Below are 22,035 nucleotides of genomic sequence, written 5' to 3' on the forward strand. Positions count from 1 at the left end.
CTCTCTAAATTTTCTGCAACAATCTCATTTTCCTGTATACCCTCCTTCCCCTTTCTGTGTGTGTGTACATACGTGTGTGTGTGTGTGGTGGTACACGTACCGAATCAGGAAAAACGTTATCTAAAAAGTTTAAATTGATGTCAATGATTCAGATGACTAGACTGTATTAGAATAAGATTATTAAAGGAAGAAAGCTTAGGCTTCATATTACTGCTGTTTCTTTTAAAGTAGCCTCTTTGGGAGAACACACATTTATTGTGATGAAACTGTAAATGTTGAAGCCATCCTAAAACTTCTAATCTGGATGTGCTTTCTGAACAAGTTTAGGAGCAGCTACCAGCTTAACAGCGACTTTACTGGCATTTCGTTTTCATTGTTGATAAAAAAATAAAATATACTCTCTGTGAATAAAGATGGGTCACCATTGAGAATGTCTGACAGGCTCAGAATGTATCTGATCCTCAGTTTCCTTGTTTATAAAAAATGAAAACGGTGAAGAAAAAAAGATTTCAATAGGTGACTTAAGACTCCTTTCAGCTCTAAATACTAAATTAATCTACGTGCAGAAGATTCTCAGTTATAACAATGCTAAAATCAGTGTGAGCAATGGCAGTGCCACTGAAGTAAGTGAAATGGTTTCTTGCTCGTTTGGATGAATCAGTTCTGAGATGTTACAAGGACACCAGTAATAAACGAAATCATGATCTTGAAGAGAGATCTGTACTCCCATGTTCACTGAAACATTATTCACAATAGCGTAGACATGGAAACCACCTAAATGTCTGTCTCAATGAGTGAACGAATAAAGATGTGGTATATATATATACAATTAAATAATATTCAGTCATAAAAAGAAGGAAATCCTACCATTTGTGAAAACATAGAGGGACCTGGAGAGTATTATATTAAGTGAAATAAGTCAGACACAGAAAGACAAACACTGTGGAATCTAAATAAGCCAGACAGAGAAAGACAAATTTGCGGAATCTGAAAAAAAGCACACACACAAAGTCACAGAGACAGAGTAGATTGGTGCTTGTTAGGGAGGGGGTGGGGTGGGATGGGATGGGGGGAGGAAATGGGTGAAGGAAATGGGTAAAGAGTACAGACTTCCAGTTACAAGATGAATAATTTTGGGGATGTAATGTACAGCATGATGACTATAGTTAACAATACTGTTTTGTATATTTGAAAGTTGCTAAGAGAGTAGATCTTAAAAGTCCTTACCACACACACACACACACACACACACACACACACACACAAAGGTAATCATGAGATGATGGAGGTGTTAATTAGCCTTGTTAATCATTTTGTAATATATGTATTTCAAATCATCATGTTGTACACCTTAAACTTACACAATGTTACATGTCAATTACATCTCAATAAAACTGGAAAAAATAAAAAAAATAAAGATACTGGTAATTCCTTACTCAGGGCCAGCCCTTCTGTGGAATAGCGATTTCCAAATGTGTCAGGGGGACTGGTTTAATAGATGATTAGGGATGACGTGAGGATTTCCTTTCCCCCTCAATACCTTGTTGTCATCCATGACAGTGTTCAGAGACTCAATCCACATTGGATCTATGTCACCATCCAGTAAAATCCACTTGGGCCCATCATGGGTGATATTGGCAAGCTCCCGCATGATGGAAGAAAACAATCCTGAAAGTAAATATCATTATTTACAGATATCTGATTGTCCTTTCACCTTCCATCTTTCTCTTAACACAGCCTTTCCCTATTGGCTACAATACTCAGAGGAGTAAATATCAATACTCAGGGGTAAATATCAAAGGTAGGTCAGAATTGGCTTTGTATCCTACTCTACCAAACATGCGACAGTGCCCAAGGTGCCACTCTGTGCTCCAGTCTGACTTTTTGTAAGAACAACAACGGCAAAATCAACAACAAAACTTGATAGAACTAGATTTTTAAGTGACAAAGAACCCCAGTGAATCATTTCAACAGCAACTGTGACATGATGGAATTACATAAAACCTTGTTAGGTAAGGAGTCCATCCTTTGTAATCGCAGCCTGGGCAAATCTTGTCAAATGCAGACTTTGAGAGAAGGCCCAGTGTGATACTAACTGGCGCTACATGAAATTTATATCTTTTGTGGACAGAATTGATTTTTATGATACTAAGCTTTCTCAAACAATAATATGACATGTCTTTTCATTTATTCAAATACTGTTTTATGTGCCTTAATACGTTTTATAGCATTTTCAATATATCTCTTTGGCCAAATCTATTCCTAGACATATCATAATTTTTATTGATGTTATGAAGGGCATTTTTCCCCCTGGATTTCCATTTTTACCTGGCTACTGCTAGTATAGAGAAAAGCTACTAAATCTTATGCATTTATTTTATTTTATTTTTAGTTACCGTTAGTAAATTTTCTTATTAATTCTAGTGATTTTTTCCAAAAATTCCTCTTGAGTTTTCTAGGTATAAAGTTGTATAATCGGCAAAAAATAAATTTTCTCCTATCTTCCAATTTATACCATGCATCCCATTTTCTTATCTACTGCATTTTTCTAGAATCCCATCAAGCAATGTGGAATAATGTTGATAATCGGTCTCCCTGACTTATTCCTGATTTTAAGGGCAATGGCTTTAGTTTCTCATCATTCAGAATGCGTACTTTTTCCTTTTGGCTTTGGGCAAAGAGTATCATATTTAAGGGATTTCCTTCCATTCCTATTTTACTTAGACTTTTGAAAATTAGGAACGGATACTGAATTTTTAGCATCCATTGATTGATCAAATAATTTTTTCTTTTAATTTGTCCATTCGTTATGTTACTACTTCAAAAATTAATTGATCTATCCTGACATTCCTGGAGTAGATTCTACTTAAAGTATATTATTTTTTTGAGATATTGTTGGATTTTATTTACTGATATTTCATTCAGAATTTCAGAATCTACATTAATAAGTGAAATTGGGTTTTTTTTTTTTTTGGTTCTATATAAAGGTTGATATCAAGATTTTTCTGGCTCTGGTGGAGGAGATCTAAGATGGTAAGTAGATAAACACTGTGCCTGCTTTTTCTATGAACACATTAAAATTGCAATTAAGTTATAGAACAATCAACCTGGAGAACCATCTGAAATCTGACTGAACAAAAGTTTTATAATTACGAATATAAAGAAGAAACCATGATGAAACTGGTAGGAGGGACAGAGATTCAAAACGGGCTGTCCCCAAACCTCCCTGTGCTGGATGAAAATTGTGAGGGATATCTTGGCTGCAGATGTTCCCCCCCAGAGAAGCAAAGGACCCCAGCCCCACTCCAGGCTCCCCAGCCAGGAGTACTGGTGCCAAGAGGAGCCCCCACAACATCTGGCTGCAAAAAATAGTGGGAATTCTGACCATCCAGGTGAGAGAGAAGGGTGTGGGAAACCCAGACATCCTTTTAAAGGGACCGCGCAGGCCCTTACTTGCTCGTAGGCACTCACCTTGGGCTCCGGCGAAGGGACAGTGACTCAGGGAGTGAAAGAGGAATACAGGGAACAGACTGAGGTGTGTGGCTTCGAGCCAGGGCTGGAAGACACTGCTATTTTCCCTGTGAAAATTCCCCTTCCCATGCAGCTGGTCGCTATCTTTAATGCATTGAGCCCTCCCCCAATGCTTACGGCTAAATCTGAATCTGATTGGTCTGATGAGCTCCAGGGCTCCACCCTGCTAGGACTCCCTGGGACCCCGTCCCCCCAATTCCCCCAATTCTGGAGGCATTTTCTCCTTCAGCAGTAAGCCCCACTGGCATTTCACTCTTTCTTGGAAAACTGTCAGAGTCCATAGACTTCAGGCAGGCGGCAACTGCCCTCGGTGTGCTCTGAGACTTGCTGAGTCACTCCAGGCTCAGCACTGGCACCAAATCAGAGTCTACATTAACATAGTGACCACAACGCTTCCCACTGTGAGGGCTCCCAGAGACCCTGCTTCACCCAACTTGCATACCATTCTAGGCTTTGCATACCATTCTAGCAGCTGAACTTTAAGGGAGCCTGCAGGTGGCAGCAGGACTTGGGGTGTCCTGGCTTTTTGTGGCGCTATCCCAGGCCTGGTACTGGTGGCAGCTGTCCTCAGTTTGCAGCATGGCCTCTCCCACGTGCCTCCAGGTTTAGCACAGTCAGTGAAAAACCATGGATCGCATCATAGCTCCTACCAGGTAGTCTCTGGCTGGTCACAGGCAGTGGGTGAACTGGACCTACCCTAGAGCCCCTCCCAAGAACCCCAAACCCAAAACTACCTGGAGGTTGGCTTCAGACCACAGCAGATTACCACCCAATTAGCCCCACAAATCAGAACACACAAAGGGCGGTCTCAACAGGCACCAGAACCTGGTGGGGCAAATCCCACTCAGTGAGTTAAGCTCCCCGCACAGCAGCCCACAAGATGTAGATGTGGCTAAACCCCACAGCCAGTCAGCTTGAGGGTCAATCCCACCCACTGACCAGCCAATAGCAATCAAGGCTCAACTATAACAGGAGGACACACAAAACCCACACAAAGGACACTCCTGGAGCACCCAGAGCAGGTAACTATGGAGACGGTGCCAGGGCCCCACAGGGCACCTACTACATAAGGACATCAGGCCAAGACTGGGAGACATAGCAGATCTACCTCATACATAGAAATAAACACAGGAGGGCAGTCAAAATGAGAAAACAAAGAAATATGTCCCAAATAAAAGAACAGGAGAAAACTCCCCCCCCCCAAAAAAAAACCCTAAATTAAACGGAGGCAAGCAGCCTACTACATACAGAGTTCAAAACACTGGTTATAAGGATGCTAAAGGAACTTAGTGAGAACTTCAACAACAAGATAGCAAGCATAAAAAGGACACAGAAACCATAAAAATGAACCAGTCAGAAGTAAAGAATACAATAACTGAAATGAAGAATGCATGAGAAGGACTCACCAGCAGACTAGATGAAGCAAAGGATCGAATCAGCAATTTGGAAGACAAGGTAGCAGAAAATACTCAATCAGAACAGCAAAAAGAAAAAAGAATTTAAAAAAAATGAGGATAGTTTAAGAGACTTCTGGGACAACACCAAGATTAACAACATTTGCATCATAGGGGTACCAGAAAAAGAAGAGAGAGAGCAAGGGATTGAGAACCTACTTGAAGAAATAATGACTGGAAACGTTCCTAACTTTGCAAAGGAAATAGACATACAAGCACAGCGAGAAAGCACAGCCAGAAAGCACAGCGAGTCCCAAAGAAGACAAACCCAAACAGGCCCACACCAAGACACAGTATAATTAGAATGGCAAAGGTTAAAGACAAAGAGGGAATCCTAAAAGCACCAAGAGAAATACAATTAGTTACTTATAAGGGAGCTCCCATAAGATTGTCAAATGATTTCGCAACAGAAACTTTGCAGGCCAGAAGGAATTGGCACAAAATATTCAATGTGGTGAAAAGTGAAGACCTACAGCCAAGGGTACCCTACCTAGCAAGGATATCATTTAAAATTGAAGGTCAGATAAAGTGCTTCCCAGACATGAAAAAGCTAATGGAGTTCATCACCACCAAACCAGCATTACAAGAAATGTTAAAGGGACTTTAAGACATATATATATATATATTTTATATATATATAAAATAAAATGGAACTAGCTATATATCTATCAAAACTTACTTTCAATGTCAATGGATTAAAATGCTCCACTGGAAACTCAAAGGAGGGTTGAATGGATAAGAGAACAAAACCCTTACATATGCTGCCTATAAGAGATTCCCTTCAGATTGAAAGACACACAGAAAGTGAAAAGATGGAAAAAGATATTCCTTTCAGATTGAAAGACACACAGAAAGTGAAAAGATGGAAAAAGATATTTCATCAAAATGGAAACAACAACAAAAAAAGCTGGAGCAGCAATACTTATACCAGACAAAATAGACTTTAAAACAAAGGCTATAACAAGAGACAATGAAGGACCCAGCAATCCCACTTCTGGGTATTTATTGGAAGAAACCCAAATGCTACTTTGAGGGGACGGGTGCATCCATATGTTCACTGCACCATTGTTTATAATGGTGGAATCTTTGGGGTTCTCTACATATAGTATCATGTCATCTGCAAATATTGACAGTTTTACTACTTCCTTTCCAATTTTGATGCCTCTTTTTCTTGTCTAAGTGTTGTGGCTAGGGCTTCCCATACTATGTTGAATAAAGGTGGTGACAGTGGGCACCCTTTTCTGGTTTCTGACTTTAATAATGTTTTTAGCTTTTCCCCATTGAGTATGATGTTAACTGTGGGTTTGTCATTCATGGCCTTTATTATATTGAGTGAAATTATCTTTTTTATATAAATTGGTAGTTATGAAATAGTCATGGGGATGTACAGTAGAGGGAATATAGTCAATAATGTTGCAACAATTATGTATAGTGCCAGATGGGTAATAGACTAATCAGGGGTTAGGAAGGGATCACTTTGTAAATTATATAAATCTCTAACCATTATGCTGTACATCTAAAAGTAATATAAAATAATACTGAATGTCAACTGTAATTGAAAATAAATTTTAAAAAAGATAATCCCAAAATCATTTTAAAAAGACACTTCTCAGTTTATTTTATGGAGCCAGAAATATCATTTTTAAAAAGACGTTTATTAAATATATAGCTAACATACAGTAATATATAAGTTTCAGGGGTACACAATCGGTGTTCAACATTTATATATCTAAAGAAATGATCACCATGATAAGTCCAGCAACCATCTGACACCATACTGTGTTTTCACAATGTTACTGACTACTATATTCCCCATGCTGTATGTTACATCCCCATGACTTATTTGTTTTATATCTGGAACTTTTTTTTTTTTTTTGGTTCTGCTACTATGTAAAATTTTCCTTTTCATTAGTTTACTTGTTTTCTACTTCTTTTTGGGTTTATTTGGTTAATTTGTATTTTGCCAGGGGATCATCTATTCTAGCTTTTCAAATATGTATAATTTAATTAAGTGTTCTCTTCTATTTTAATCTTGTCTATATGTAATGTTATATCTTCTTTCTAATTCCTAATCTTATATGTTTACTCTTTGCCCCATTAATCATGCTCATAATAAACTTATTGTCTTTACAAAGAACCAATGTTCATATTTATTTATCCTTAATATTTTTTTTGTTTCTTCCTACTTATTTCAGCTTTTATATTTATTAGTTTGTGTCTCCTCAATTTTCTTTAGATTTTTATTACTCTTTGAATAATTTCTTAGGATGGATACTGACTTCATTTCCTGCTTACCTTGTATAATAGAGAGAGCTTAGAGTTTTTTCTTATTGACATCGGATGTGTCCCAAAGGTTTTTATATGGTGTGTTCTTCTTCTTATTGCTTCCTAGAGGGATTGCAATTTAATTTTCTATTTAATCCAGGGGTTAAGTGAGCATTTCTTGATTTGAAAATAGTAAAATTATTTTTGATAATTTTCTTGCTGTTTCCTGTTCTATTGCATTATTATCAGAGACTGTGGCTCGTAAATTGATACTTTTAAAATCATTATGGCTTCATCTGTAGCCAACTAAATTTTTAATTTTCGGAAATGTTCTATGAACCAACCAAGAAAGGAATATTTTCTATTTATAAGATGCAAAGTTCTATAACTATGTGATATATTGAGTTTGATGGTGCATTTCCCAATTTTTCTATGTCTATACTTATTTTTCTGTCTACCAGATCTGTCTAATTTTGAAAAAGGTGTATTAATATACTTTAGTTTATTTAGTTTATTTATTTTTAACAACTTTTTCTTAAAAAATTAAAAGGGTAAATTCCATTTACTTGGATGTTCTCTTGTTTAGTAAACACAGATTTATGATAAATATAAGATTTCTTTGTCAATTTCTCCATATTTAATGTATTTAACAAAACTTTAATTGAAATTCCAACACCATTTAAAATTTGAATTATATTATGTGAGCTTAAATTTAATATGGAATAAGAAATGCCTTAGACTAGCTAAGAAAATTACACAAGTATATTAAGGAGGAATTTACCTCATCAGATATTAAATTTAATAAAATAATTGTAAGCAAAATAGAATTACATTAGTGTAGGATTAGATAAAGAAGTGAGTGGAACAGAACAGAAAACCAAGAATCAGAGCACACTATGTATGAGAAGCTAGTGTTTAAATTTAGAAGGAAAAGACAGTTTACTTAATAAAGAGTGCTGGCTCATTCAGTTATCCATCTGGGAGAAATAAAGTTGATTCTCTACCTTACGCCATACTAAGCCCCAAAATAAATTCCAGATAGATTAAAAAATGTTAATGTAAAAAACATCTTTAGGACCAAGTTTATGATATTATACCTATAGCTGAAAGTTAGAAAGAATTATAAACAAAACAGGGATCCCAGATGCTAAATAGACTTGAAAGACATAATTTCCTTTTTTAAAAAGTACATGGTTCAGGGAGAAGTCCATGTACAGATGGAGGCAGCTACTAGCTGCATCGACAAGCTTTTAGATTCCACATATAAGTGAGATCATACGTTATTTGTTTTTCTCTGTCGGACATACTTCACTTAGCACAATACTCTCTAAGTCCATCCGTGTTGAGGCTTTCTCTGATTCTTTTCACCTCCTTCTCCCATCCCAAAAAGATCAGTCCACTGTTCTCTCCTCTGCAGTTCACCCCACTATATTCAAGCCTGCCCAAAAGGCTCTGAGGGTAGCAAAAACTTTTTCCTAGGGGCATCCCACTCTTACCATCCTTCCATTCTCGTGTGGCTGGATTGATGATGCCAAAAAGCTCATCGTTTGTGACTGCTTTGGGATTGAGGTCAGTCCAGACGGGGCGGCGTTTCATGATCTGATAGGTTTTGTGCAGGGACCTCAGCACCTGAGACTTGCCAGTACCAGCACCGCCCACCACGAACACGGAGTGCCGCACTGCCAGAAGCTCCTCCAGCTGGACCACCTGGGGAGACACGACAGTCAGCCAGGGAGACCGACCTGTCATTCACCTACATCCCAGCTGCTCTTCTGTGAGCCAGGCTGGTGTCTGAAGTGAGACCTGAAGTCCACAGAGGAAGGGTTATTCACCTCAAGATTTGATGAGGTCCAAAATGGAGGGGCAACACAATTCTTTTAGTCACTTAGTCATCATTCAGTCATATAATTAGTAGTCACCAACTACGTGTGAGAGAGTATACTAGTTGAGGGAGATTCGGGGATGACTCTTCTGCCCTCTGTGATCTCATAGTGTGATGGAGTCATCTTGACAAATTATTACAATGTAAAGTGGTAAGTGCTCTGATAGAGGTATTTATAAAGTGCTACAGGAACAGAGGGCACAATTGATTTTGTAAAGATAAAGGGAAGAAGAAAGGCTTCACAGAGGAGCAGGGTTTTGAACTGGGGCTTTCAGGGATGAGTAGCAATTTTCCTAGCAGATGAACAGGAAGGCTGTTCCAGGCAGGGGTCATAGCACAAAACAAGGCTAGTGTGTGACAGAGCATGATGTGGTTGGCCAGATGGTTTGATGAAGCTGGAGTCAAGGAGTTCCCAGGGACAACAGTAGCCTTAAAGGTCCCATTACTCTTGTTGTAGCTGGCATCCAGGCTCACCTTCCCGCACTGTGGTAGTGCACTTACTGGAAAGAAAATCCTACCATGTCGCTGCTATCACTCTGTCCTTTCCGTGGTTCTCCATAGCGTTGGTGATGAAATCCCAAATCCTCAGACTGGTTGACGAGACTCTTTTGCAGGCTAACCCAAATGAGCCTCCAGTCTTATCTGTCATCCCAACATGCACATTTCAGGTAGATAATTACTTGGAGTTCTTTAATAATGCTCTTTCTTGTATCTATGCCTTTCAACATACTGTGCCTTTGGTTAAGAAGTTATCCTTCCTTCTGCCTACTTCTGGCCCATACCTACATCCTTTATCCTAATACTTATTGATGTTACAACAGTTACTTTTCTGTCTCCTTATTAGATTACTGTCTCCTTGAAGGCAGGCAGGACTCGGATCCCTATCTCTTTATTGCCAGTGTCTAGTGAGAATCTGACATGTACTGAGTGCTGAACAAGTATTTGCTGAAAATATGAAGGATGGCTGGAAAGGTTGGATAGGGCCCCTCTTAAAAGGTCTTGTATGTCATGACCTAAAATATTTGAACTTTACTGTAGATCAAGTTTCTTCATATTTTGCACAATAAGATCCTTAATAGCAGAGGAAAGTGGACAGAAAAAGAAATGTACTGAAATATTAACAGGGTAGTGGGACAGTGGAAAAACTTTCCCCATATATTTTATTTAGTCTACCTTTTAAAAAATGATAACTCCTATATTTTTGTAAAAAAATCAAGTGATACGGGTATCGAAAAGAATTCTCAAATCATACAACCAGGGAATTAGCAGTGATACTGCTAAGCTCAATATGAAGGTAGCAGATAAATGGCTGTTTGTGGAGAGCAGGATGATTAGCTTTCACTGTGGCAAGATAACTTATTGAGATATTAATTTGAGTTTTGTTTTCCATAGCATCAATATTTTTCTCTTCTCGATCCCCAGCCATTGCTGTTGCTCTGATTCAGGGCCCTAAAGCACCCAGGGGAGAATCCTGGCTCTTGTTTTCATCCTTCAGGGACCTCATGCAGGATCTTCCCAGATAAGGATGAGGAAAGTGGACAGGAAGGGTCTCTGAGGAGCTGAAATCTAAGCTAATATACAAATGACAAAAAGTTAACCATGTGAAGAGCAGCAGGAATAGCATTCCAGGTAGAGTGACACTGAGTGTAAAAGCCTTAAGCTAAGCTTAGAGAGCTCAAAGAATGGGGAATAACGGGGGGAGAGTGGTATCAGATAAGGTAAAGGAGGTACAGAGGGATCCGATATGCTGGAATTGGTAATTGAAATTTTATTCTAGGCACAACAGGAAGCATTTGGAGGATTTTAAACATGAAACTGACCTGAGGTCATTGCATTAACAAGTATGGAGGAGGAAAAGGAGGGGGAAAGGGGAGGAGGGAACAGAAGAGGTGGTAGCAGTGGTGCTCTGGCTATTGAATGGAGACTGTATTACAATCATTGATTTTTTTTTTTTCATGAACAACTGATTCCCTGATACTGGAACAGCTTAAAATTGCTTTATAGTTCCATCAACTTCTTTTTGTTCATTTCAAAAGCATAATTGAGATATAATTCATGTACCATAAAACTCATATTTCTAAAGCACATAATCCAATGATTTTTAGCATATTCACACATTTGTACAAGCATCGCTACTATTCAATTTCAGGACATTTCATTACCACAAGAGAAGCAAACCACACCCATTAGCAGTCACTCCCGATTCCCCCACCCCTACCTAAGCCCTGTGCAACGTGATATACATTTTGCTTCTATAGATCTGTCCATTTTGAACATATCCTATAAATGGATTCATAAAATATGTGGAATTTTATGAATGGCTTCTTTTACTTACGATGTTTCCAAGACTCATTCAGGCTGTAGCACGTACCAGTACCTCATTCCTCTTTATAGCTGAATAAAATTCCACTGTATAAGCATACCACATTGGTTTACTCGCTTATCAACTGATAAATGGGATATTTCTACTTTCTGTTATGAATCCATAAGCTTTTGACAGTATGTTTTGTAAGATAAATATATAAATATCACTCTACTTCCTTCTATCTTTCCATCTCCTATCTTCTTTCAGATATATTCTGCTTTTACACTGCCGTTTTGATAATATTTACATCCTGTCCTGTACTTATATTTAGACATTTTATATTCTCCATGATTCTAAGACCAATAGTGGCTTACATTTTTATGACTGTAGATATTTTTCACTACAGAAGAAAGTATTTGCCTGGAATATATGGTGTTCTCTCTCTATGGGCCTAATGTCATGACTTGTCAGAGAATGTTCCAGGCATCAATTGTTTTCAAGGTCAAATGGATACTCTTTTCTTATACTCTATATATCGATCAACATTAGGTCACATTTACTTTTTAAAAATCGTTATTAAATTTATTGGGGTGACACTGGTTAGTAAAATTATATAGGTTTCAAGTGTACATTTCTAGATTACACCATCTATATATTGTATTGTGTGTTCAGAGTCAGTTCTCCTTCCATCACCATATGTTTGACCCCCTTTTCCCTCTTCTACCACCCTCCTCCACATTTAAAATAAAATTTAGACCATGATTTTTTTCTCTTAGTGTTTTTAATTGCTTTCCTTTCACTTTGTTAAAAGACACAACACAAGCCTTATTTTCCATAACTTAGAAGCTAAATAAAATACATAAGAACTTTTATCTTGTTAGCGTATTCTTGATTTGAATATATTCATTTTGAGGTCCTTTTTCTTGAAGACAACAGACTTCCTGCTCTAATTTTGATTGATAGCTTTCTAGGTTTCTAATAGCTATCATGCCAGGATTTCTTTTTTTGATTCTTGATGTTTTGAATCCCATGAAATTTTTCTTGTTTTTCATCCTCATTTTAATGTAGTATGTCCCCAAGTAACCTATTCCAAAAAATGCATAAGAAATAAAACTTAGGACTTTGAAAATACCTTGAATGATAATTTGGTTTGTATAGAATTCTAGTCTTGAAGCAATTTCCACTCAGAACACTGAAAGAATGGTGCCCTTGTCCTCTAGTACTCGATACTGCTGACGAGAGATTCTGATGTCATCCGGATTTCCTTTCCTGAGTCACCTGTTGCTTTGCATTTATCTCTCATTGTTGCTGGTTTTCTCCAGTGTCTGGTGAGCCTGAAGTTTAAATGAAGAACTACACTGTGTTTCCTAGGAGCTGGGATGGGTGCTGTCTGCTACTGGATATGTGTGCAGGTCTCTCCCCAGGGTGGGAAGACTGAGAAGGAGGTCTGTGTCCAAGGTCAGATCTCAACCTCTGTCTTCGTCCTTTCACTTGTGCGTGAGTGAGCAGGTGGCTGGCCTTCCAGCCGAGAGGCCTCCAACAGAATGGAAGGGCTTTAAAGGGGGACACTAGTATCCCAAGAGCAGTCATAGCTTTCCCCAAAGAGTTTATTAAATTCCCTCAGACTTTTCTTTTTGGCTGCGTGCTAAATGCTTGCTGCATGTGGTCTGCATTCTTGGGAATTGAAGACTAGAATGGGGAGGTAGGAGAAGAGTGTGAGGAGCCAAGTGGCAAAATTATAGGGAAAACAGACTTACTGGTCCCCCTCTGGCTGTTTCAGTTCGCTGCCTCTTCCCTGCCTTCCTTTACGACCAACTCCAAGCCCAGAGCTTCTCTGGGGCTCTGCTGGGCAGGCTGGCCACCTCCTGGCCCTTCGTCCCCTGAGCCCCCTCCTAAGTGCATTCTGGCCCACAGCCCCCCTGCTCTGCTTGATGTGTCAACCTGCTTTCATCCTCTTTCTGTATTTCCAGAAATTTATTGTAATATCTTCTTCCCAGTTTCCACACTTCAATGAACCGATTCCTCTTTCTTAAGAAAACAAAACAAAACAACCAAAAACACCACTGCATTTATATTATTGCCCGTAAGGGATCGCAGGATGCCATCTCAAACCAGAGCCTCACTAGGTTTTTGATGAACTAACTTTCAGAAGTTTCAGTGGACAGTGCAAATAAAAACTGGGGAGAAAACATCATCTGTTCCAAGAGCCTTTAAGAGACAACACCTGTCTTATCAGAGGAGCAGAAAGTGGTTATGAAAAACAAGGGAAGAAAACAGAATGTGGGCCAACTGACAAATAAACAGAAAGGAAGAGAGTAAGATTCTGAGTAGGAAAAAGTGCAAAAACTGGGGAAAGAGGGTCCTACAGCTTCAGCAGACGCCCCGAGAGCCTGGGAGGATATGGACTGTCCTGATCCAAGTCCCAGGGCACGACCTCTCAGGAGTCTCTTGGATTTAATTCATCTCGGGGGTGGGGGCACCCCTTCGGATCAGAGCCTTGAAGAGGAAACCCCTCAGCCTGGCATTCACAGCCCTCTATACATCATTGTTCCAGATTATCTTTTGAGTCCTACTGCCCACTCCCCACCACCACCACCCCAAAACCTGTTTCTGCTGCTCGTACCATCTCTATGTTTCCCCATCCACCCTTTGCTGATCTTTTTCCTGCCACCTGGAAGACCCTCCTGCCCATGGCTACCTTTAAAAAAATCTATCGACTGAACTTAAGAGGAAAGAGGTTGGGAGTCGGGAGAGTCAAGGGGGCAAAAACAATTCCAGCTGCAAAGGACCAAGCGATGCTTTGCTTTCATGTAATCCCAGAAATGAAATTGGACGTCGACTTGCAATTCTATTTATATAGAGCCAGGGCTTAATCTCTACCAGTAAAAATCTTGTGTTCTAGAAATGCCTGATGGAGTGGAGAAGTAACCTGCACCCCGGCCTGTATCTTCCTCAAGGGGGAGCACTTTCTCGCTCATGAAACAGCTTAGTGGAATATCTTGGAGGAAGTAACAGCATCCCTGTTTCCCCATCTGTAACGTGTCTCATCTGTCACATGTCTTGCGGGGTTGGGGGGTACCTAACGTGATACAGAATACAGAACCTCTTGTGAACTGTAAAGTGATTCGTGTGATTCTTAAACATATTATTGTACAGGAAAAAAATTCCATCCTTGTCCCTATACCCCAGAACCCTCTTCTCTGGCACTTGTCATATCCTGCTTCAAGGAATAGTTATTTATGTGCAGGCACTTCTACTGTAACAGCATCTATGCATCCTGAAAACATCACCTTCTGCAAAATTGCACAGTAAAAATAACAGGCTCATGGAAAAACGGGTTGGGGCAGACCACTCAAAATGTACAGAATTTTGTATCCAAAGTCCTAAAAACTCAACAATGTCTGCTAATTCTAATTTAAAAATGCTAGAACACTTAATCCTCATCTCTGTTAATCCTGCCTGTTGATCCTCTGAAGCCTTAAATCTGGGGGCCTGTGTTTTCTTTTTCAATAGGCAGATCATGGGCATATGCCCTTCTAAGAAAACCCACTTGAATTACAACTAAAGATCTGATCTCCATGGAACCTTCTTCATTAGTCCACTGTTTTAACATCTGGGGGAAAGAATGCCTTCACCTGCCCGGAGCCTCCCTAGAAAACAGTACAAACCACCATCGTTCCTACAATTACAAAACTAGTTATACTTACTCTGAAGTTGCAGGGTTTTTTTTCCCTTAAAGTCTGTACCTGTTGCGAAATGTATTCATTTTCTATTGCTGCTGTACCAAATTACTGCAAACTTAAAGGCTTTAACAATACAAATTTGTTGTCTACAGGTTAGGTGGTCAGAATTCCAAACTGGGTCTCTTTGGGCTCAAAGCAAAGTGTTGACAGGGCTGGTTCTTCCAAAAGCTCTAGGTGGAGAAGCTGTTTTCTTGCCTTTTCCACCTTTTAGAGGCTGCCCACATTTCCTGGTTCCTAGTCCCTTCCTCCACCTTCAAAGCCAGCAATGGCCGGTGAGTCTTTCTCCCATGGCATCAACCTCCCTCTTTCAGTTATAAAGACCGTTGTGATGATATTGAGTCACCCAATGAACCAGGATCCTCTCCCCATCTCAAGGCCAGCTGATCAGAAACCTCAATTTTATCTGCAACTTTAATACCCTCTTGCCATGTAACGAAACATATTCACAAATTCTGGGGATTAGGATGTGTATATTATTCTTCCTACTACCCTAAGATTTTTTTCCTTTATAAAAAGGCTGCCCCCGATCAGATCAAAACATTTACAAGAAAAGAAAAATGCATATGACCCAACGTGGCCTCCCACGTTATATCACTCGTCTATAATCATGGATAAAGTAATTCATGTGAAAGAAACGCGTGCTCTAGCAGAGCAGGGGTGTCTATTCCTCAGGTTAGAACATGAACTCCCTGACGTGGGGGCTCTCTCTTTTTCTTGTATCCCCCACCATGCATTCCACATCGTGGGTGCCCCAATAAATAACTATTGAAATGAATTATTACCAAGTGGACAGGTATCTGCACATCGGAAGCAACCCTTTGCATCGAGGATGAACTAGAACCCGTTGTCTAAGAAAAGAATGAAGAGACAAATCTTGGGATGGAAACCCCGTGTACCTTGAGCACAAAGTTGTCCTCAGCCTGGAGCTTTAGATCCACTACCGCCTTCCTCACCACAGCTTCAAAGTGGCGGTCTCTCCTCCGAGGGACATCCAGGGTAGGAAAGAGGTCCCCGATCAGGCCCAGGAACACGGGCATGTCATCGGTCACGATCTTGGGGATGTTGAAGTCTCGCAGGGAGCGCATCAGGACCTGGTCCTCAGGCCGATCGGGGTCTCCTCGCTTCAGAGACCCGGCCACCACCAGCACCGACTTGACGGCCCGCAGGCCCCAGTCGTAGTGATCCTGAGGGAAGGCAGCGAGGGTTAGAGGGGAGCTGCTGGGATGCACAACACCATATGCCAGTCTAGTGTCTGCACATTACAGGTATCCCATCAATATTAGGGCACGTTGGAGGCCACGGCAGAGGCGTAGCAAGGAATGACGTAGGAGATCGTGATCCCAGGACCCTGGTTCCTAGACTGACGTAAGTTACTTTTCTAGCTGTGATGGCAACAAAGCAGACAGAACATACAGGGAACCGGGGGTCCGGGAGATTAAACAGAACCGCTCACAAACCTATCTAGCTACTCCTTGTACATCAAGGAGAGAGCCATGTTAGCTCTTAGAGATGGCTGAGGCTAAGCTCCCATGACCTACCTCTGAGGCCTTCAAACTGTCTGAAAAAAGGAGTTAAAAACTAGTTCCTTAAAATTTTGTCAAAGGTAGAACTCAGTGGTCACAAGTTCTGATAGTCGATTCTGTGGACGAGGGGACCACACTGCTTTCAGGACTCAGAGCAGTGTGGTAGGGGAATGGTGGAGTGGGCAGCTCAGAGCATAAAATCCAAACTCACACAGACCGAGGTTCAAGTCCCAGCCCTGCTACTTGCTTCCTAGCAGATTGTTATTTAATTAGAGCTGTGATACATGCTACAAAGGACAATTCAGTGTGCAATGAAGACAGTGGCCATGGTGGCTATACCTGAACTTGACTGTCTTCCCTCCCCTGAGCCTGTGGACATCCTGTTCCTTCTGGCCTTGACTGCACTTATTTTTCATCGGTGCTTGACTGCATTCTACTCCCTCTGGTCTTCTTCAATGTTGTTTCTCTAGGGCAGTCTGATCCTTAGCCTAGGCACAGCCACCATGTCCTTTGTCTTCGTTGCACACCAGACTCAAAGAAGACCAATGTGGGTACAGCAAGCACAAGATGGTGAGGGCTGTGAACTGAAGCTCTGGAAGTAGGCAGGAGACAGAGCCCTGTACACGCTCTTTGGGTCAGTGAAAAGGATATTGGTCTTTATCCTAAGAACGATGAGCAGCATTTTTAAACGATCACTCTGGCTGGGGGCCAAAGAATAGGTTTGATGGACTAGAGTAGTAGTGGAGAAGCAAGGAGCAAGGTGTTTCCAAGTATTTAAGCAAAAGACAGGGGTGCTTGGAACTAAAGTGGTACAAAGAAAATGAGACATGCTTGAGAAATATCCAGAGGGCAGAAAGAATGACAGTTCATTCATGATTAGAAGGAGACGCTAAGAAAAAGTGTCAAGAATTAGGGTTCCAGAATCAGTGAGTAAATGATAGCTGTACATACTTGAAGCAAGAAATGCAGAAGTAGGCTTGGAGTGGGGGCTGGCAGGAAGATCAGCTTTAGATGCTGAGCAGGGCTGCTTTTTAGTGGTACAGACCATTGGATATACAGGTTCAGCGTTCAAAAGAAAGGTTTGGTATAGAGTTGTGACAGTGTCGCTGGCCTGGGAGTCAATGATGTAGAGAACCTAGAGAGAGACTCAATGAGCAAGGGGCCAGGGAGGTACGAAGAGAACAGGAGAGTTTGTTTGTTTGTTTTAATTCATCTTGGGCAGATTTCACAGGGCTAAGAGCGCCCACATTGTGGCAGCAAAGGTGATCCAAGTGGGAAAACCCCAAAGGGAAGTGAAATTCATTAGGAACAGCCCGGGGTAACTTGATTACCACCAAGAAATTCTCCACCCAAGGCATAAACCTTGAAGGTTTTCGGTCACGTTTTAAGGTGTTATTTCTGTGAGGGGATCTGCCCGAGGCAGGAGCCACATTTCAGGTCAAGCAGTGATGAAAGGCATGGGTTTCCTCAATGCCTACCTAACTCTCTCTTCACCAACGCTCTCCCCATCTCACATCCCTTCACATAGAGACCATTCCATCTAACGGTTTTACTTGGCTGCTGCAGTGACCCAATGGTGATCAATGAGGCATTGCATTTTTGAAAAATTATTTGACCACAGAAATCCTCTTTTGTTTTAAATAGACTATATAGCAACACCCTTTTGTTACAGAGGTGTTCAAATCTTTTAATATGCTATGGGCACAGTGACTGTCTATGAGAAGGATCGAGTATGTTTCCCTAATACATCGGCCCCAAAACCCATCCAGAGTGGGGCCATCACACACGATTGATTTTCCAGGTTAACTAGGGAGTGTACCTGTTTGGAGAGAAGCTCTTTGCACAACTGGTAAAGGGTGATGAACTTTCTGGCTAACAACCGGGCTTCAATGAATCCTTCTGCCACCAGCATGATTTCACAGATCAACTCCAAGTCTGGAACAACCATCGCACAAGGCCTGCACACAGCGAGACAGAGGGCCAAGACAGTTTTCCAACTACACAGTCAAAGGGGAGCTTGTAAAACAAGAGACGCTGGCTGAGATCAGGGATGGAGGCATCTGTGAGTGTAAAACCTACCGTTTCCCCCCGAAAATAAGACCTAGCCGGACAATCAGCTCTAATGCATCTTTTGGGGCAAAAATTAATATAAGACCCGGTCTTGTTTTACTATAATATAAGACCAGGTCTTTAATATTATATAATGTAATGTAATATAATGTAATGTAATATAATACCGGGTCTTATATTGATTTTTGATCCAAAAGACGCATTAGAGTTGCTTGTCCGGCTAGGTCTTATTTTCGGGGAAACACGGTAAGACCTTACTTAGCAATGATTTCATCTAAGACTTGCAATTTTAAGATGAGTTAACTAAGGATAAAGAAAGTAAATTCTCTTGCCCAAGGTGATGGATGACAGCAGATAGGGGCAGGGTGGGGGTACAATTCAAGTCTTGTAACTTGAGTCCAGTGTGCCTTACACAGGGCACAGATTAGGAAAGCACGTTGTCTAGAATAGATTAGGGGCTGAGGGTGAACAACTGAGTCTCTCTTGGTATCTACACAAAACTGAGAATCTCTCTATTCCTCATCCTCAAGACGTGTCTCCTCCAAGCCTAAATACTCAGGGTTCATTCTGTACTTACTTGCATACAAACCTAACTATCTAATGCTGAGGGTTGAAGGGAGTGCTTCTTAACCCCACCTTGTCACAAAATAGCATCTATGAGAATACAGAAGGGGATTTTTGTGTATATTATATAAGGGTTTACTTTGATTTTTTCCCACCTCTGGCTCTAGAAACACTTGATTTTAAAATTACTTATTTTTAATTAGTTTATTAGGTGTTTAATAGGAGCCTAAGATTGTTTCATTTCTTTAATTCCATTTTCCCTACACATGCAACATTTTAAAAAAGTTTCATTCAAGTACATTTGTCGTTTACGTTACGTTGCAAAATGTAAAATAAAATTGTATTACAAATTCAAAAGAACAATCAAATACTTGGAAATTCAAAATTATTTTGCAACATGAAATGAGGTTATGTATCCATAGAATGTAATGTAATATGGTCATGAAAAATAATGCTGTAGAAAAATCATTTAATGACATGAAAAGACATTAATTAATGAAGGCAGGATATTAAACTATATAGGGTCTAATACCAAGCTTGAAAAAGAAATACTCGGCCCACAAACATGGAAAAGGAGAATGCCAAACGGTTACGCTATCTCTGAATGACAGTATCGAGATGGGGAGAAGCAGAGAGTCTAGAGCCAGATGGCCTGGGTGCAAACTCCAGCTCTGCTACTAACTAGCTGGGTTACAGCTAATCCTAGTAACTAGGGTTACTACCCTGGGCAATTTGCTGAATCCATCTGTTTTCTCACTGCACAAGGGGGATACAAATAGTATCCACCTCATTGGGCTTTTGTGAGAATTAAATCTAAAAGTAGATGTTTGTATTTATTGTTTTAAAAAATAGTTTTCTCTTTTCTTCCCCTAAATGTTCTATGGATATGTTATCTGTAAATTCAGGGAAAAATAATAAAAGAAATAATTTTTATCAGGGTGATAACCCACCTCCATTATCTTCTGTAACACAGGGCTTATTTAATAAGTACTTGGTGTAAACAAATAGAAAGCCACACAGTATTCTATGGCACCAGTCTAGACAACCTGTTGAAATTCTAACAAGCTTTTGGTTAAAGTGGGGACCTGCCTGAAGGAGGACATACCATGCCACTCCCGTGATACAGGAATTTGCCACCCTGGAACAACGTGAGGGGCTTGAGCAGCACACAGGGAGCTTTCCAGTGGCCGCCTAGGCCTCCCTGTCCCCAGGGGGCAGTATGTGTCTCAGTCCAAAGACGAGAGACATCCTCGACTTTGTCACAGCTCCACAGCCTATCTCTGAGGTAACAGTTCAGTAGGTGGAAAATCAGAAGCCATGAAGCATCTTTCAGTTTTCTCTTTGTTGGGCTGACTTCTCTTTTCTGAAAAAAAGAATGGAGATTCCAGCCCCGGCGAGGAAACGCATTTGTGTTTTCTTATTAAAATAAAGATTTTAAAACATGGCCCTATCCATGGTTGGCAAAGGTAAAGTAACAGAGGTGCTCGTGCATTGCTACTAGGAGTATAATTCGGCACTACTCTTTTTAGAAAGCAATTTGGCAATGTGTATCTAGAACCTTAAAAATGTTGCTCCCTGTTAACTCGATGATTCCAATTCTGGGAAGCTAGCCAAAGAAAATAATCATGCATACAGGAAAAGAAAGGACTTATATACATAGATGTGTATTATAGCATTATGCATGAATTTATTTTAAATGTTAGAAACAGTGTTAATATTTAACGATGGGGGACTAGTTAATTTCATTGTGGACCAATGATAGAATAAAAGGCAGTCCTGAAATGAGATTTATTAAGAATATCTAACAGAAGAAACTCCTTGTGATATGATTATGATAGACTAGGAAATGAAAAATCAAAACAATAGAAAACTGTGTGTAGACCACAAATGTACACTACAAATGTATGGCTTTCAAACATGCACATAAAGAACAGAACACAATTAAGCAAGAAGTCATTTTACTGGTGATAGCATTCAAAGTGCTTTTTAAAATCTACTTTTGGGTATGTCCCACATTTCCTCTAACATATAGGTCATGTCTTTCCGGTGAGGAAAATAAAAGAAGCTTCTCTTGGGGCCTCCCGTGGGCAGGGCTGACACTCACCTGAAAAGGGCCTTGAGGTTCTCCGGCAGCTCTGTGCGGCCGGCGTAGCCTGGGTTCATGGTGATAAAAATCCCCACAGAAGGGTTCAGACTAATCTCCTCCCCAAGGAAGTTGAACCGCTGCTTTTTATCTCGAATTGCATCTTGAATGCTTTTCACCTGTGAAGGAGGAGTCAATGGAAAATGCCTCCATTGCATTTCAGTGTGGAGACAGTGGCTGAAGGTGGGAATCCACACACAACACAAACACTTGTCCAGTAACCCCTTTTCCTGAGGGACAGGCACCGCGGCGGCCAGCTGGGCTGTTTACTGATGGACACTAGGTGCTTGACTAAAAGAAACCTGGCCGTGTATACCCATATTTATAACACAGTGGCTAGAGGTTGGGAGGGAGCAGCAAACAGGTGTCAAACTCTCTCTGGGCATCAGCGCCCTGTGTTGTGACAGAGTATCAGCCCTGATCCTGTGCCGGGCGTTGTTCTGTGCACTCTTTTTGCATTAACTTATTTTGACCCTTACCATGATCCACTGAGGGGGGCACTTGAATGCCATCACCCTCATTTCTCTATGATGAAACGGAAGCACTGACAGGTGG

The 22,035-nt window shown here is 40.5% G+C and overlaps 1 protein-coding gene across 1 annotated transcript in view; it reads right to left on the reverse strand.

Annotated features, from left to right (window-relative positions):
• DNAH9 (dynein axonemal heavy chain 9) overlaps window positions 1-22,035 on the reverse strand; it is a 311,767-nt gene that overhangs the window by 160,799 nt on the left and 128,933 nt on the right. The window contains exons 29-33 of the mRNA XM_033089991.1: window positions 21,442-21,599; window positions 18,523-18,661; window positions 16,077-16,364; window positions 8,747-8,957; window positions 1,541-1,668 (exon numbers count right to left, since the gene is read on the reverse strand). Of these exons, the coding sequence (XP_032945882.1) occupies window positions 1,541-1,668; window positions 8,747-8,957; window positions 16,077-16,364; window positions 18,523-18,661; window positions 21,442-21,599 (924 nt within the window). The remainder of the gene's footprint in view (window positions 1-1,540; window positions 1,669-8,746; window positions 8,958-16,076; window positions 16,365-18,522; window positions 18,662-21,441; window positions 21,600-22,035) is intronic.

Source organism: Rhinolophus ferrumequinum, chromosome 21 (genome assembly GCF_004115265.2).
Source record: "Rhinolophus ferrumequinum isolate MPI-CBG mRhiFer1 chromosome 21, mRhiFer1_v1.p, whole genome shotgun sequence".
Taxonomy (NCBI): domain Eukaryota; kingdom Metazoa; phylum Chordata; class Mammalia; order Chiroptera; family Rhinolophidae; genus Rhinolophus; species Rhinolophus ferrumequinum.